Source organism: Anguilla rostrata, chromosome 11 (assembly GCF_018555375.3).
Source record: "Anguilla rostrata isolate EN2019 chromosome 11, ASM1855537v3, whole genome shotgun sequence".
Classification (NCBI taxonomy): Eukaryota; Metazoa; Chordata; class Actinopteri; order Anguilliformes; family Anguillidae; genus Anguilla; species Anguilla rostrata.
The window spans coordinates 5,297,294-5,316,469 of record NC_057943.1 but is presented as its reverse complement, the minus strand read 5'-3'; the positions used below and the strand labels follow the sequence as shown (position 1 = coordinate 5,316,469).

At 44.1% G+C, this 19,176-nt stretch overlaps 1 protein-coding gene across 5 annotated transcripts in view; it reads right to left on the bottom strand.

Moving 5' to 3' along the window:
- The window catches only part of tafa5l (TAFA chemokine like family member 5, like), a 62,835-nt gene extending 44,994 nt beyond the window's left edge, over positions 1 to 17,841 (bottom strand). Inside the window, exons 1-2 of one of the 5 annotated variants that reach the window (XM_064300630.1) lie at positions 17,759 to 17,841; positions 14,737 to 15,579 (exon numbers count right to left, since the gene is read on the bottom strand). In XM_064300630.1, the coding sequence (XP_064156700.1) occupies positions 14,737 to 14,833 (97 nt within the window). In that variant the 5' untranslated portion in view covers positions 14,834 to 15,579; positions 17,759 to 17,841. Of the gene's footprint in view, positions 1 to 14,736; positions 15,580 to 16,484; positions 17,395 to 17,758 lie in introns of those variants that run through there. The other 4 variants (XM_064300626.1, XM_064300627.1, XM_064300628.1 and 1 more) reach the window with 4 other exon arrangements.
- Positions 17,842 to 19,176: the final 1,335 nt, after the last annotated feature.

Genomic DNA, 19,176 nt, shown 5'->3' with positions numbered 1-19,176 from the left:
CTCTTGCATGCGGTAATAACCCAGCAGGCAGGAGCGTTTCACTTAGGAATAACAGGAAGTACTAAACGGCAGAGAAAAATGAATTAACCTGCGTTATACAGCTTCTGCCGTTTTAGCCATTCATCAAAGCCTTGTTTTGAAACGAGAGCCGTAAGTGCTCGCATGCGTGGGATACCTGAGCAGAGACGGAACAGGAAGTCGTCGAAACCCACCCGAACTACCTGGAATTGCCGCAAACATAATTATCCGGATTTCGTGTGTTTATGAAATAATAAGAATCCAGAAAGGAGCGGGGGAACAATTTAATCGAGTGGTGGGCAGATGAACATATCCATTATGCATGAGCCTCCATCTGAAAGGTTTGCTTGTGTTTGAAACAGGAAATGTACCCTTACTGTGCAATTTTGTAAAAAACCTTCAAGGAAAACAGGCACACACACGCACGCACGCACACGCACACACACACACACACACACATACACACACAATACGTAATAATGAATGCAGAAGGAATCAGCTAAATGGCAGCACTTAAGATCGTGATGGTGGTGATTGAATGGTGTGACCCACATTGTAAAACCAACATGATAAATGCACTTAATACTAGTTTTACGGTTACAAGTACAACATACTACTGCATAAAACAACATAGCAATTTCAGCATGCTGTTAATAAATATTAATTACTTTTTACAGTCGTATGTAATTCTAGTTTTACAGTTACAAATACAACATGTATGAAATAACTTTGCGTCAATAAAGTCTTAAGTTTTCATGTTAACAGAGTACTATTACTAACAGACTGTCTGTCCACTGGCACCAGGGAAAACATCCAAATGTACAGCAATTATAACATGACTAGAAGACATACTGCATAAGCAAAAAGATAACAAAATGCTTAAAGGCACCTATGCCAATGAGAAATGAAAGACTGAAAAGAGTTTGAACAACAGCACAACTGCAACTACTGACCTGAAACATGGCATGACAGCTTTCCTACGTCTTTTAAATTTGAGCATCTCCAGGACTCTTCCAAAATGGTTTCAGAGGTAGAAACGAAATTTATTTGACAGTTCCCTGGTCACAAAATATAATCTAATAAAATATCCCATTCCATCATCCACGATAGCAACATATCTTAATTCACTTGATTTAATTCACAAATAGACCAATCAAACAAGTAGGCCTAAACCATGCCCATACCTTACGTTACATTAGACATGCGCTCAAGGGCTAATATTGTACGGTATATAAGAATGTTTTCTATTTTCCTGGTGTGCACAAGAGAGATCAGTTAGGGGGAAAAAAATTCACAGAATTACACGCACTGGCATATAATCATAATACAATATAGTTTTCAAAACCAAATGAGTTTGCACTGAGAAAATAGAAAATAAAAAACCCTAGACAAATTTAACGTTAGCTCTGATACATTACCTTGGAGTTAATTCAGGTAATCCTGGCTAAATCCAAGACTGACCATGGGGAGCAACTCAACTGAATCCAGGTCTTAATTGCCAGGATTTTCTCTATCCTTGCTGATATAAAGCCAGAAATTAACTTTTTCTTTTTTTTTTAGTTAAGTTTTAAAGCCCGCCCTGATTGCAGGGAGGAGTACAGTGGATTCCCAGCCACAATTTAATGACAATTTACAAATGGGGGAGCGAGGGGGCACCGGGGGGGGGGGTAATTTCAGAACTGGTAAGCCAGTAGTCAGCGTCCGACTGGGAACAGTGCTGCTGAGAACGTGAACTGATTTGAGGGATTGAGCCGCATCTAATGTATCCCTAAATTTGTCCCTTGTAAGGTTCACCAAACTAAACCGAAATATCACACACATTACAGAAACAAAGACTGAACACACAACGTGTACTGAGCCTAAAGATAAAACTTTGCGCAAAGAAGAAGAGCTGGACAGTTGAAATTAAGGGTGACTTGGATATATATCAGTGAATTAGTTTCAGCTAGATTGCTTGAACGTTTATCACAACAGCAAGAGCTTGCAGAGAACTGAAAGCGTTGTTCTCGCCATTAGACCAATGGGAGGACTTCACCATTCAACCTCGTCCAATCAAATGCAGCTGAAAAACGGTGAAATGCTTAGCCTCGGTCACTTGTTCGCCACAAAGGACACGGGCACTTCCTGCTGCAATTTTCTCATCGGTGTATCTAAAATGGCAGGAGCGTGTGCAACGGATACGGCTTTTGTGTTCAAATAAAACTTCACTTGATTGTCAAAGGCTGACAATAAAAAGAACATATCACTAAACCCAATGCGCTTTCTGGGCCAAGTTGCTTCGGCAATTTTAGATATCAAACTGCAAACCGAGACCCAAGCTTAAAAAAATCTAACTGACTTGGCAATAGCTACATTCATCTTCTTCAGTGAGAATCCAGCTAAGTAGCTACGTTGACAGTGGACACAGGTGAACTTTCAGGAAGCAAGAAACAGGACATGGAGCATATCTTCGAAGAGCAGGTTTTTGGACTGCTTTTTTTTTTTTTCCAAAACTCAAAGTCAGTGTTCTAGAACTCCATCGCTTTCAGTCACCAGAAGTGACTGTTACATCAGCATTAGAATGTTCAGTTTAGACAATTCTAATAACACATTTGTGATCTCACACCTATAAAGAGTGAATTATTTCTCTAAAAATCAAGCCAATGAAAAGCTCTTTAGAATATTGCAAAGTAGTTATCCTACATGTCTGAATGAATTTGGCCACACGGCCTACAGCCAATCATCCAATCACAGGGGTGCGGAACCGTGGTAAAAGTCATACGCATCCGACTTTAGCTTACTGCCGTCAACAAACAGATGTCATCAAAAGTGTAGCTAATCGCCACAGGCTCAACTAATTAAATTCTGCATTAAAATCTAATCTCATTATCCAAGGGTTTCCCAGTTGTTAAATGTTTCTTTTTTTTTTTTTTTCCTCAGGTGTTAAGCCTTACAGGTTTTCCAGGACGAGGGGAAAACCTGTGCAAGTACTCAACATGCTGTAAACATCTGCCAGGTTACGCAGTAGAGGCAGAAACTCAGGGGATCTTCAAGGCCAGGCCTGATACGCTGTTAGATACTATCTAGTCTGTAGGTACAATTTAGTCAGGAAAATGGTGAGCATTGTTTGGCTGAATGGCCTGTTTTTGTCATTTTGTTATGCTACGTTATCTATTTCATGCAGTCTCGTTGAGCAGAGAAAACTAATTTTAGCAAAACACATTTTCTTTTTCCATGATGAACTACTATATGTGGGGCTCTCTCAGCATAACACACCGCAGCACTTCGTTGATCTGCAAATTTACAAATGTTAAAACGTAATGGATACATATTTTACACTTCTCATTTCCTCCATAACTCCCAAAGTGTGAGCAGAATCATCATTATTCCGGAATCACATGAAAGATCGCAACATGCACAAAGAAAAGTATAATTCTAGATCTTCCAGTGCACATTAAAGTCTTTAGTAAATCTTCAGTAAGATTTTAATGCTGATAGAAAATACAGACTTTAAAAGTGGCGCACCAGGATGCAACAAATAAGACTACTACAGTATATATCAGTTGGACCCCATACCCAATACGCATTACATTACAGGCATTTAGCAGACCCTCTTATCCAGAGCGACTTACACAACTTTTATCCATTTACACAGCTGGATATATACTGAAGAAATGCAGGTTAAGTACCTTGCTCAAGGGTACAACGACAGGGTCCTAGCAGGGACTTGAACCTGCGACCTTTAGTTTACAAGACCAACTCCTTACCCATTATACTACACTGCTCAAAGCCTGCTCATCTCTGAACTCCGGTATTGTACCTCACAACCTCAAGGTAGCAGCAGTCATACCTATTCTTAAAAAAATAATAATAATAATAAACCAAACGGTTGCTGACCCAGAAAATCTCAGTAACTTCCGACACATTTCAAACCATCTGTTCCAGGCTAAAGTTCTTGAGCATGAGGTTGCCTCTCAGCTTCAGGACTACCTCACCTCTGATTATATTTTTTAAAACCCTTACAGTCTGGTTTCCGCCCAGACCACAGCACAGAGGCAGCCTTGCTTCACCAACAATCTCCTCCTTGCAGCTGACTCTGACCTGATTAGCATTTAATCTTACGTGACCTGAAAGTTGCCTTTGACACAATCTCCCATCACATCCTCCGGCAAAGGTTAGCTAGCCTTGGTGTCACAGGTCTCGCAATTCACCGGTTTACATCCTATCTGTCTGACAGGCAACACTAAAGGTGTCCCCCAAGGTTCGGTGCTGGGTCCTATACTTTCCATCACTCGTCTCCTTCCCCTTTGGTCAGATCATGCGACGTCACGCCATCGGTTTTCACTGCTGCGCCAATGACACTCTTTGCTCTCTCTCATTAATGACCCACAACTTTCCACATATCAAAACTAACCATAACCAAGACCAAAACCATGCTTCCCGGCTCCAAACCTGCCTTACTGTATCTAAAACACCTCATTTCAACCATCCCAACGAAAACTTCCCTCTCCCTGGTTCTGCTCAAATCAAAAGCCTTGGTGTCATTCTGAACTCTGCAATTTCCTTTGAACCACACAAAGAAAATCACCAAAACTGCCTTTTGCCACCTCCAAACTCAGAACCTCTCTCATTTATTCCAACACAGAAACTCTAATCCATGCACTTGTAACATTCCGGATGGATTATCGTAATTCACAGGTATCCCATAAAGATATCCACTTCATGATTTTCTGTGGAACCTAACATCTTTGTTTTTTGTTCATCCCCTGTACTGTGTGTCTTATCCTGGTGTCCCTGTAAAGTGATCTCCTGAAAGGCGCTTTATAAATAAAAACGTATTATTATTATTATTATTATAAATAGGTCTTAAATGAACAAAGCACTCATAAAGCATAAGCATATCCATAAAACTGGATACAAATGGTCCTCAAACCTCTTTAACTCTCCCAGTTTTTAAAAATGTATTTATTTAATTATTTATTACTCCTTTCAGTGCCCTGTCAATGAAAATGCTATTCTTATTACATTTAAGGCACCGCTTTTTGTTCAGTGGTCTCCTTGACATTTGTAACTATGGTAACTACCCTAGCCGAAGAGCGTGTCATCTTCTTGTGGGTGCGAAAAGGAAGGCTAATGTGCCGTCCATTTACTTAAAACAAAAATCTCATCTCCAGTTTCAGAAAAAACTCTCATTCTTCAAAAAAACAAACTTCATAAGGAAACGAAGGGGGGGCGCACCGTAAGACGAGAGGGCAACGATGTTTCATTATTACAAAATGGCTGTAAATTTTGTATTTTGATGCAAGGGAAGTAAAATTAGTGAAATGTGTATTTATTCTATGTGTTGAACAAAAAGATTAGATCCTTCATTAAATTTCTGTCAGCTGATTTGGAGTGGTCTATCTGACTAGGGGACGCACACGCATGAAGTCACGATTAAATCTTGTGCAAACAGAGAAGAACTGGGTGCAATTTTAGATTTCCATCAGACCTTATATACAATGCTGTCATTCTGCTCAAAATAACACATTGAAAATGATACAAATGTATCACAATATCCCCTCAATAAAGTTGTATATAGTATATAGTATATCCCCACAATGGGTTACCTTGGGAACCTAGAACTATAAGAAAACTCCGCTTTCACAACACCGAAGTGAAGCTTGGCCGAAAAAGCAAAAAATTTACAAACGCTGCTCAGAGCAGGAGCCATAAAGGAAGCTCTTCAGGTGTGCTGTTAAATTCAAATACGCCCTAACAGCACAGTTAACTTCCCTTGAAAAGCACTATTCCACATTTCAAAAAGTTTGGCTTCTCAAAATGAAAACCTGACTCAAAGCTGAGGCGGTGTCATTGTGTCAGCTGGGACTGTACTTCACTATCGCGCACACGCACACACACACACACACACACACACACACACACACGCACGCACACACACACACACACAGCTAAAAGAGGGAGTCATCCGGCAGGCTGAAAATAATTCTGCTCTTCTTTGCCTGAGCGGATGTCCACCGAGACAGACATACAGCGTTCTCGCAGACAGGCACAACAGACGCTACAGAGGTTGAGACGTATGACTGAAACTCTACCACTGGCATGTTATTACTGCTCTCCCCAACCATCCCCTTCGGTTGTAAGATAATAGGCTCTCATAGCACTGATCAGTTCTGCTGCTACATGGACCTGAAGTGCCCAGCAGCTGTGGGTTTTTGAAAAACACCTCCCCTCAAATTAACAATAGCTGAGACTCAAAGAAAAGGCTCTTCTGCAGAGTAGCTAAGACGAGAGCAGGAATCATCTTTTACATTTTTTTTAATTTTTTTTTTTTAAAAGCACAACCCAACAAGCCGCAGTCTACCAATGCGCACTCTTTCCCCGTCCACTTAAATTTTCTTCAGCTCCGATGGTGAGAACAGCAGAGCACACCCCAGGAGCTGCAGAAACTTCATACATACACCATCTCCATAGCTCCCAGGCCTGACCGTAACCCAGGCAACAATAACAACAAAAACAACAAAAAAAAAAAGCAGTTAGCAGTTCGTCCCCAACATTCCACCCCTTGGTCTCAATGACCGATAAGATCAGCATCTTTCCTTGCACAAACGGCTCTTTGGCGAGGTGTACAAGAAATGTGTCTCCTCGAAAACAGGCCACCCCTGGGGCGGCAGGAACTTCATACATTACATTACACCACAGGCATTCATCAGATGCTCTCATCCAGAGTGCCTTACACAACTTTCACATAGCATTGCATCCATTCATACAACCGGAAATATTCGCTGAAGCAGTGCAGGTTAGGTACCTTGCTCAAGGGTACAATGGCACTATCCTACCTCCTCGAAAACAGGAGCAGCTTTCGTTTGCCCATCACTGGGGTACACAGGACAAAGATGTGATCCCTCTTGATCTCTCATTACCATGACGATAAGCAGGAAAATGTCTATTGAGCGGGCCCATTGTACCTTTCCATAAACATACTCGTGCATACAAAACACCGGCGATGAAATCGATGCTCTCATACATACGAACCACTTCTGAAAACCCCAGGCTCTGTCACGTCCTTCGAAATGCAATGACCGTTATTCAGTATTCAGCAATGACCAAAAATAAGCCCAGGACAGAATAAAACAACCCCAGGATAAGTAATAAGATACTCAAGGATAGCATCTTTCATTTTCACGATCTGTCTAGAAAAATAAATGCCACGATAATATGCTCAATATCTTTGTCTCTCTCTCTCTGACATATTTCCACTGCAAGAATACTGTCGAACCAGAAAGAAGGACAGAGTCTATGACTAAGCAGTATACGGCAGACACAAAACTCATCTTCAGGGAGCCGTGAAATATGAGCTCTCATGCATCAAAATGGATTTTTTCTTAAAAACCTTTTCATTTTTTTCCATAAACATTCCTTGTGTTTTATAGCTTCATTACCGACTGTGGCAGGAGTGGTAGTTTCGCTGAATTTATGACAAAGGTCACGATCATAAACATGCTCCTAAAAAAAAAAATAATAATAATAATAATAATTCCCCACGCTCCTCAGCATTCAGGCAGAAACTGCAGTTTCAAATTTCTCTCTCCTTCCAAAACATTTCTCCCTCCTCCTTTCCAGCAAGGCACACATTTCCCCTTAATTTAATCTCAGCTACTCTTCTTCTAATTTTAGTTGCTGTGGTAACCACAGAACAGGGTTACCTGGGAGTTAAGAGACCTGTTTGGGCTTGAAGGACACCCAAACTATAGCTGACCCCATAACATTGAAGCCGTTCCCTTTTAGCTCATAAGGATACATCTCTGTTTTCCCTCCAAGTCTATTTCTACTTTTTTTCTGAAATATTTGAAGATGCAAGTTTCATATACCCTAGTATTGAGTATTGTGCGGACATACGTTTATTCATAAAGACCACAAATTCAGTTCAATGCAGTTCTGCTGGATAATACTTATCTACTTATTCTCCGTGCGGTCGACCATTCTGTAATTTACACCTCGTCTAAATTTAACAGTTATGCAATTTGCCTTGAATTTTGAGTGACACTCAAACACCGACACTCATGAAAATGTTCCATTCTTTTCTTCTCAAGCAAAATCCTTTGTCGATTTCAGCTATCTCAAAGTTAACCCTTTAAGGTTTAGATGCGATTAGAATGCTCTTGACTGAACATTCTAATGCTGATGTAACAATCACTACCGGTAACTGAGAGCAATTCAACAAGAACACTTGCTTAGAATTTTGAAAATAGACATTACAAAAAACTTGGTCTCCAAAGGGTTAAAGGCACATTGGAGCTGATTCTAACAGCGGCATTACAATCATACGTCGTCAAAACACACCTTTCTCACTCCCGACAAACCTGTAATGAGGTTTTCAGTGTCTGATCCACGTGCACAGCAATTGCAGAGGGTATTGGGTGTGTGTGTGTGTGTGTGTGTGTGGGGGGGGGGGATGCGGGGGAGGAGGGGGTCTGTTGGGGGCTGGGCGCAGGACTGTAGCAGCCACAGTGGAAATCCTGCCATTTCCAAATTTATTGTTAAATAAACAGGCAGTGTTGGGAGCGCTGGCAGGCCATCCATCTGCCGTGGCCGCCGCCCAATGGCATGAGCGGACAGGCAACTGCGCTTTGATTTCCTGTCGCCGCGGTGACGGATGGCGCGGCATTGTGGGAGAGCTGTCACCGCACGATTCACGGCCGCTGGGCCCGGGACATTTCCCCCTCGTGGAGAGCGGCCAGAGAACGAGCGGGGACGAGCGGAGCGGCCAGAGACCGAGCGGGGCGGGCGGGGACGAGCGGAGCGGCCAGAGAACGAGCGGGGCGGGCGGGGACAAGCGAGGCGGCCAGAGAACGAGCGGGACGGGCGGGGACGAGCGGAGTGGCCAGAGTACGAGCGGGCGGGCGGGCGGGGACGAGCGAGGCGGCCAGAGAACGAGCGGACAGGCAGGCGGGGGCGAGCAGGGTGGCCAGCTGAGGTAATGCAGGCGTGGTTATAACGCACGCATAAGCATGCGCACGCAAGTACACGCACACACAAGCGCGCACGCTCGCACACACACATACACACATGCACAAGTGTGCACACGCTCGCACACACACATACACACATGCACAAGTGTGCACACGCTCGCACGCGCACATACACACAGAAGTACACGCAGAAGCTCGTGCACACACACAATTCTGATGGCAGAAACTGTGGTAGATATTTTCTGGGTGTGTGATTTTTTTGTGTGCAAATATCATTGGAATGCAACCTTTTTCAGACCAAACTTTCCTTTCCAGTTTCAGTTAATGGATGTGCCTGTGTTCATCCTCATTAATGTAACCCTTCGAAGAATGGGTTTTTTGGATTTCTTTTCCTAAAAATTCTAAGCCAGTGTTCTAAAACTCTGTTGCATTCAGTTACCAGCACTGATTGTTACATCGGCATTAGAATGTTCAGTTGAGAACATTCTAATCACATGTTTAGTGATCTCACACCTTAAAAGGGTTCAAATCAACTTGTTTAACTTAATATCTTGGATATTCTAGTGTTGGAGAGGAGACTACAGCAGTGAGGTTTCCATTTCCATTAACAAATCATGCAACAACGGTATCGTTGCTTTGTGCCAAGCGCATTACCAACAGAACAAAACCAGTCTGTCTGTGCCTGTCACATAAACATGGCGTGCTCTGCCAGTGCTAGGCACCCTCCACAATAGGACCTGCGAATGTAAAATTGTTCATTCGCTTCGGTGGCAGAAATGTGCAAACCGAATATAGTCCCGTCCAGCATTTGCTTCTCTGCATTAGAACTAGAATCGGTTCAATCCAATCAGCTCTGTGTTCAGGACGGAAGAGCACCTGTAATGACTTTAGCTGAAGGGCCACATTAATTAAACCGCACTCATAGACGCGCTGAAGTGCTAAAGCTGTCCCCAAAAGCTTACCTTCGTCCCAGACAGACGCACAAGCACACCTCTCAATCTCACCAATTAGCCATGGCCAGGATACTGTATGACCGGTTAACAAGCCTTCTTTGCACTGTTAAAAAGAAAAGCCATCAGGACTCGGGTCCTGATGAGTTGTTGGGAAGGGGGTCACTGTTTCGCTCAGGTCAAGGCTGAGGTCTTGTCCCCGAGGGCTCTGTGTAAGTGGCTAACAGTGGTGAGCTGGCAGAAGGTCAAAGGTTCAATAAATCAATCAGACTTTTATGGCACTGGATCTAAGAAACTTTCAAGGGTACTTTCTCAGGGCAATCACCATTCCACCGTGAAGCCAGCTAACTGCTCAGCAACTTCAGCCGGGCCACTCGATTAGAATTACAACCAGCGCGTGAGCCGTCCAGCCAACAAATACTGTGTGTATGAGTACGAAACACACACACACATAGACGCACCCAGACACACACACACAAACACACACAATCACACACAAACACATGCAAACACACACACAGACAGACAGACACACCCAGGCACGCACACACAAACACATGCAAACACACACAAATGCACACACACACACACCCAGACACACACGCACACACACACACACCCAGGCACGCACACACAAACACACGCAAACACACACAAACGCACACACACAAACACACACACAGACACACCCAGACACACACACACACACACACACACACGCACACACACAAACACACACACATAAACGCACACACACACTCACGCACACACAAAAACACACACACACCCAGACACACGCATACACATAAATGCACACACACACACACACAAGCACACACAGCCACACATCCGTGGGGTCATCCGTTCTCTCTAACATGCAATAAAGAGGTATGCTTGGGGAGCGTTTGTGAGAGACCTTGGAGTGGAGGGGTGTAAACTCCTCTCTGCCTCACAAGGAAGCCTCAGCACTCGTCAGCTCGTCAACACACACCCCACCCCCACACACACACACACACCCCGCCCCCAACCACCAATGTTTCATCTCCAGCCCCAAAACATGATGCCTTTTTTTAGGCTGGGCTGCCCAACCCTGTTCCTGGAGATCTACCATCCTCCTGTAGGTTGTCATTTCAACCCTAATTTGACACACCTGATTCTACTAGCAAGCAGCTCAGCGATTTCCCTAGCTGTTGAATGAGGTGTGGCTTTGTTGGGGGTGAAAACCTACAGGACGGTAGATCTCCAGGAACAGTGTTGGGCAGCCCTGCTCTAGCTGTTGAATGAGGTGTGGCTTTGTTAGGGTTTGGGGGTGAAAACCTACAGGACGGTAGATCTCCAGGAGCAGTGTTGGGCAGCCCTGCTCTAGCTGTTGAATGAGGTGTGGCTTTGTTAGGGTTTCGGAGTGAAACCCTACAGGACGGTAGATCTCCAGGTACAGAGTTCGACAGCCCTGCTCTAGCTGTTGAATGAGGTGTGGCTTTGTTAGGGTTTGGGGGTGAAAACCTACAGGACGGTAGATCTCCAGGAACAGTGTTGGGCAGCTCTGCTCTAGCTGTTGAATGAGGTGTGGCTTTGTTAGGGTTTGGGGGTGAAAACCTACAGGACGGTAGATCTCCAGGAACAGTGTTGGGCAGCTCTGCTCTAGCTGTTGAATGAGGTGTGGTTTTGTTAGGGTTTGGGGGTGAAAACCCTACAGGACAGTAGATCTCCAGGAACAGAGTTGGGCAGCTCTGCTCTAGCTGTTGAATGAGGTGTGCTTTTTCAAGGTCGGGGGTAAAACCCTACTGGATGGTCGAACTCCAGGAACAGTGTTGGGCAGCCCTGCTCTAGCTGTTGAATGAGGTGTGGCTTTGTTAGGGTTTGGGGGTGAAAACCCTACAGGACGGTAGATCTCCAGGAACAGTGTTGGCAGCCTCTCTAGCTGTTGAAGAGGTGGCTTGTTAGGGTTTGGGTGAAACCTACAGGACGGTAGATCTCCAGGAACAGAGTTGGGCAGCCCTGCTCTAGCTGTTGAATGAGGTGTGGCTTTTTCAGGGTTGGGGGTGAAACCCTACAGGTCAGTAGATCTCCAGGAGCAGAGTTGGGCAGCCCTGCTCCTGCTGTTGAATGAGGTGTGGCTTTGTTAGAGTTTGGGGAGTGAAACCCTACAGGACGGTAGATCTCCAGGAGCAGAGTTGGGCAGCCCTGCTCCTGCTGTTGAATGAGGTGTGGCTTTGTTAGGGTTTGGGGGTGAAACCCTACAGGACAGTAGATCTCCAGGAGCAGAGTTGGGCAGCCCCTGCCGTTCGGAATGCGGCGTACAGGGGGGAAGTCGGGGTTGCTCGGCGACCAGTGCCCTTTCACGAGCCCGGCTCGAGTCCAGAGACTTCCCCTATCCGTCTGTGTCTGACCTTTTTCCAGCAGGCTTTAGACCGGAGCGAACGCACTGTTCTTTCCCCGTGACCCAGATCCAAACACGACCCGACACCGAGCGCTTTCTGAGAGTACCACACGCCTTGGCCTTTTGCTATCAGGGCCCACGAACTCCCAGAACGCCTTGCTTGAGAAACTCAGTCCAGGAACTTCTTTTGAGTCTCGTATTAAAACACCTTGTTTTTTTTTGGACAGGCTTTTTATTGAATGTTCTATTTTCCAGTATATTTTATATGCATTTCTATTTATTCACCTTTAGGTTTTATATGCATTTATTTAATCCCTTTTGTTCTGTTTTAAATAGCTTATTTTAAACAATTTTTTGTGGAGCACTTATTAAACTTGGTTTTAAGAATAGTACTACATAAAATTATTATTATTATTATTGTTGTTGTTGTTGTTGTTGTTGTTATTATTATTATTATTGCTGAATAATACAGAAAAAACACTGCTTTGTAAATACAGTTCCTGTGTATTATTTCCAACACAAGAAAATAAAGGTGGAAACCATAAGAAAGAGTTGATTTCCATACTTAAAAAAATAATTAAAAAGGTGAAATCATTTAATACACAGGCCAGTGGACATGTCAGTGTTCATACTAGCAGAAAATGCCTGCCACAGATACAAGGGGTGAAAACACTATGTTAATTAAGGGAGATATGAATTCCATTATCAGAGCCCGATTTACCAGCTCTTTGATGGCTCACTTAATAAAGTATTCTAATCAGATCTTCCCTTCCTTAAAATATTCAGTTCCTCCCCCTCTGTGCACTATGGGTAATAATAATAAAAAAATTATGTTCATTTAAATTCTCAACTGCAGTAACCCCAGCCTTGAGTGATGAACAGATTATAATCCCAGCCCAGTTGAAAATCCAATTCTGGAAAAGTTGACGAAGTCCACACAATGGCTGCCTCGTATTCCTCCTAACTACACGCGACTCGCTTCCAAATAAAACGCAAAAACAAGGGACGGAGGCATACACGGGTGTAATCAAACAGCCGAAGTATGCACCGGCGTTTGGCCGAGTCCCCTAAAGCACGCTGTCAAGGGGAGGGATCACGGGAGGTATGCATTCCTTTGGGTGATGGGATGTAACGTTCATATAGCGACTATTGCCAGCAGAGAGCTGGAACAAGCTTGTTGTACACATAGCCAGAAGGAGGAGTTTATGGTATTCCGTGGCGGAATCCTCATCAGACGTTAGCGCTCAAATCTATTTATTTTATTTTATTTTTTATTTTTTTTGAGACACGTAGTGTCTACCACAGGCGAGTACTGCGAGCCGCTGTACGCAGTGGGCTAGATCAGGCTCAGATGAAAATGGTAGAGAAGCCTCGTAAGGGTCGCTCAGGCTTCGAAGTGAGTTTTGTTCGTGCAGCGTTGAAGCGAACACATGCCCACACTGCATATGACATTTACTTTGACTGCATGAAAAACTGCTCACATTTACCACAAAGTGCGCCGTGATTGTTATTCGAGGGAAATGTCACACTCGGCTCAAAAGGAGGAGGGGAAAAAAACAACTGCAGGGGAAACGCTCCTTGCAGCAACTGTCAATCAAGAGAACCTAAAAAGCCCTGCCGCAGTTAGGGGACCCGTCCATAATAACACCTGCTCCAATGCCCCCGCGCGCCGGTTTTCTTGCTCAGTGGCGGTCTCGCTCCGCAGCAGCGCGCGGCCGACATCAGGGCTCCCCCTCCCAAATCACAAGGCAGGAAGCATCCGTCCGATGTCTGCTTCTTTTAAACGCGTTTGCGGTTTATAAGGTATGATTTCGAATTCAGTTAGCTACTTCATGTTTCAATAAATTAATGTTTTCCGAAATACAACGAGGTGCTGAAATGAACGTTTTCATATTAATGCATTGATGCACCTTGCAGTCACTAGACGGTTAAATACTAGAGTAAAGAAGTCCTGACGTCCTTCTGTCCAAAAGTAAAACATCTGGCCCGTTTAATTTGTGATTTCAATCATTTGTAGCCTATACCTATTATACAAGGTAGTTATCCTGTTAAGTGTGACTTAATGGCCTTGGCAGGGTATTTTAAAATAGCAGTACAGTCCTTTTCGACACTTCTTTCCTCCTTGATGAGTGACACGGCAGCACAAATGGGGTTAAGTGCACCCCACAATTAGTTTAATGGCACAATTGTTCATTCTCTCTTATCGACAGTTATGCTTGTCTGAGGGAAATCGAGTTTACAAAAAAAAAAAAAACAGAGAACATTTTGTATTACCATTTATCGAACTTCGTTTGAAAAGCAAAAAAAGACAACGCCTTCCGCAGTTTGAGGGGCAGTTCGCAGGGCTTCTACCCAAAGCACTACACTCCCCGAACCCACCCTCCCACCCCCAAAATGTGCAGTACAGGCATCATAAATAACGGTCTCAGGTACTTGCCTTCTCTCAGAAGGTGGGAGTATATCACCCACAGCAGAAGCAGACAGCACAGTGACGCACCGCTGCCCGCACATAGCGTCCTCATTCCGGCCTGCATCCTCCTCAGTCCCGGTGAATAATCCCGCAGCTGCCCCGCTGCTTACCAGTAGTGGGTGAAAAGAACCCTTCAAGGCAAATGTGAAGTGAACACACAAACTACAACGAACCCGCAGATCAGAAGTTATCGATGATGGGGATGCACAGTATAATTCCGTTCAACTGGGGGACAAGTGTTCTGGTCGCTTATTCGCATCCATTTAGTAAATACCCTTAAAAACAAACTAGCGAGAAAAAAAGATCTCGAAAAAAACAACGAGAAGATAAACAAAAAAGGAAACAGGGCGTGTAGTTAATGTAAAACGGTTCGCTGTCTTCCTCTTTTGAACTGCACTTTGTCCCGAAACACGATTTATTCGCGACTGTTTAGCGCAGAAAATACGCAGCACGTCTCGCGCTGTTCTTTTTGGCTTAACTGCAGTTCACAACAAAATAGCCACATGCGTAGCCTATAGTGCTAATGTTGTTGACGGTCGGACGAAATGCTCTAGAAATAGTCCTCGTCAAAAGTCAGAAGTAGCATCCCAGATCAGACGGAGAAAGTGAATAAAGGTATCCCAGTACTAGCCGTGACCACAGGTAGAGGAGCCGCGGCGGCTCCAAGAAGCCAGTCCGAGCTCCGGCACTGTCAAGCGCGAAAGGTGAGCCTCGTCTGCCTCTCGGTGCTGTGCTCCCGGGATCAGTCTCCTCCAGCGATCCAGCACTACTCCGAATCCACTCATCTCACATCACCAGCCCTGCCTTCACCTCGAAAACAGAGAAAACCAAGTAAATTAATAGCATATTTCCAAGGCGACACATAAGCCTAGCCATCGTGGGGCTTACTATCCTGCAAACAGCGGGGGAAAAAACTGAGACGCGTACATTTGCAGAATATGAAAATGTCCTGGAATTTATATTTAGCTCCTGTAAATGTCAATGACGAAATGAAAGCACATTGCCAAACCTTTATATGCTCCCTGGGAGTCTAGCTAACTCTAGCTTTTTAAAAAAATAAGGGGGGCTTATCTTTAAGTTTTTCAAAAGACGGGCTACGGTTGCAGCGCAGGGTATTACGACGACACAAGAGCACATTCGCAGGTTATAGCGTTGCATTAGAATTGCAAATGCGTCCGGTTTTGTACAGGCAAGATCACTAGAAAATAATGCTTACATTCCAGTGTATCAAGTTAACAACTGAGCTATGCCCAGTGTAAACAGACACAAGCTGCTGACTTCAAGACAACGCAGGACATTAAAAAAAGCCTGTTGGGGGAATAAGATGAACATGTCCACCGCGGCTCTACGCTAACATTTTCCCCAAGGAGCACATGTGCTCCTAAATTTAAATTTTTTGGGGGGAAGACTAATCTATCCCAATTAGTAGATGTGCTCCTAAATAATTATTTTTTCCCCAGTTAGCACACATACATTTTCAAGAGCATTTGCTCCTAAAATGGGAGCACTGTAGAGCCCCGTTCAGAATACAAAACTGGAACCTCCCAATACTTTCAAACCTGAAATTGTAGTTTACGGGCTTTCATTAGCCAGACTAGGCACGTAGGCTATCTTATTTTCCCGACCCCCCCTGCGACTCGAGTCATGGCAACAGAGTGCCGGGACCATGTTTCACACCGTTTAACACAGCCTTGATTCAGAGATGGGAAGCTCACCCTTCGTCTGCCGCGCGGTCTTTTTGGTAATCACATTACTTCATCTCGCAGATGCCAAATTAATAGCGCGGGAAAACAGATAATATTCCGGCTTCGCTACAGAAGTTTCTGGTTTATGCAGGCAGGACCTCGGCGGAATGCAACAGGAGCGCCTCTGTGCCCACCAACTGCCACCCGACGTACTTCGACTAAATGCGCAGTTGCACTTACGTTCTACGCGTGGATTCGATGCGTTCGTTCATATCTTTATTTTTTCCATCGCACTAACACGGTCTTGTTGCTATCACTGCCATTACGTAGGGGTTTGGTATGTATGCAGACTGCGAAGAAGCAGGGTAACCAGACGCGGCTCGGCGTTCCGACCTCTACCGAACAGAGCCACGCAGCACCCGCATCACAGCGCGCGTTCCCGTTCGCCGTATGACACTATTGAATCGTTAGCAGACCCCCTTCCTGTTCTTGAGTCTGTGATGTTATTTCTTCGGTTTATTGCCCCTTTTCCCGAAGTCCAGTGCAATAATCAAGTGTATCCTCAAACTGCAGGTGCCTGTTGTTCGCGAATCTCTCTCTCTCTCTCTCTCTCTCTCTCTCTCTCTCTCTCTCTCTCTCTCACTCCGTATCTCTCTTTCACTCTCTCTCTCTCCTCTGTCTTTCTCCGTATCTGTCTTTCAGAAGAGATAGCGATATTTCATACTGGCCCGATTTTTCAGCGTAAGGAGGAAGCTGGTATTCGACGTGGTACGGCGCCAGAGTATCCGCAATTATCCACTCCCGAAGAAAGCATCTTATTAACCGAGCCAAAACTAAGCTGCCCGACTACTGCGCGCGCGACAGGAAGAGAGGCGGGGGAGAGGGACAGGGGTGCTGCGGCAGCGGAATGTTTATAGCCTGGTCTAGCGCGCCGAGGGACAAGGTTTTTTTTTCTGACAAGAGTGCCCCCTTCTATCCGTTACAGACTAAGCTAAGAAAAGGGAGGAGGAGGACCAAGTGACGCGTAAAAAGTGTGTGAAATATGTCACCTGCATCTAACCCATTGTGGGATACTGGCTATGTCAATTTGAAGGCGTTATAAGGGTTTATATTTATTTATTTATTTGTTTGTTTTCAAAAAGCCATTTGAATGTTAGTAAGTGACCCATCCACATGGCACTTCACACACATCCATATTTCCAGAATATAGTAGCCTATGACAACCCTATGGGCCACATGTCACACTTATTTATTTGCTTGGCCAAGGCCTATGTGCAGAATTAATTAATTAACTTGCAACTTACCCATTACATTGGTGTTGGATGGTCACAGAAACAAATCAGGTAGAGTGGCTTCTGCATGAATACAGTGCCCTTCGTGGGTACTGTTAGACTCTAAAGGAGGTAAGGAAAAAAAAAAACGGATTTGAGGCAAAGCACATTTCCTGTAAGTTCTCTATTCTGCGGAAGGGGAGTCAGTCTGCACATGCACCTGCACATACACATCCATGATATATTTCCAGCTATATTTCATCTGTGCATTTGAAGTCCTACAGTATGAAGCACTAAACAGACGCTTTACAAGCCAGCATTCTGAACCATGATGTGAAATCATTAACACATTACTATTGCTGACAGTAATTGTAGCTTACTGTGGCAGATCAAACTAGAGTTGCTACTAAATATACATAACAAGTCATGTCTCTTGCAGTCCTTACTTCATACTGTAGGTCTACCCAGTACTTTTCCATGTACCTACTCAAGGTACTCAAATATTAAAAAACACAAATAAAAATAAAACTTTCCTTTTATTTATTTATTTTGTAAGGACCCATATCTGGCACAATTACTACAATTGAATAGTAATAATCAGCATAATTATTAGAAACATAATCCCACTACAACAACAACAACAGCATCAGCAACTACTGTGACCACTACTACTACTACTACTACCAATAATAATAATAATTTGTAAGGTTAATTAACAATGGTCTTGTGACGTGCTGCTGTTGTATATTCTGTTGTGCATAATCACTGTACAGCTCATGGACTGAGCAGAGAACTGCCCTTGTGTGGTTATCCCTGGTTGGGGCATTGGTTAGGCTTCAGTGTGTGGTAGTTGGTTGAGCTTTTTTTGTAAAGAGGGGAAATCCAATTGGCTATTACAGTTTGGTTTTCCTATAGACCAGGGGTGTCAAATTCCAGTCCTGGAGGGCTGCGGGACAAGCAGGTATTTGTGGCTTCCTTTCAATTAGGAGCCAATTAAGGCTTTGAGAAGAAGATGTGTTGGCGATTTAGCCAATCAAATACTTAATCACTCATACTGAAATGCACTGAAAACCAGCAGACACTGCAGCCCACCAGGACAGGAATTTGACACACCTGCTAAAGACCTTTGTTTCCTTTTTCTGTTTTTTTTTTGTTTCCTCCATCACCCTGTCAAGTGTGGGTTCCTGGTGTTACTGCTGTTTGCTTTTCAGTAAGTTTACTTTAGCTCATTTTCCCTGTCCTTCTGCTATCTTGTTATTTGTTGCTACCTTTTTCTCTTGCCCTTATTGACTGTTATTACTGATGGACTCTTACCTCTATTGACTGTTATTACTGATGGACTCAGCCATCCAACTCCTTTCTCAACTTACTGTTATATGGTTACCTCCGCCGACAGAGCTGACAGTTATGTTTTTTCCCCATTTTGCCAGTCCATCTTTTTGTTTGTTAGC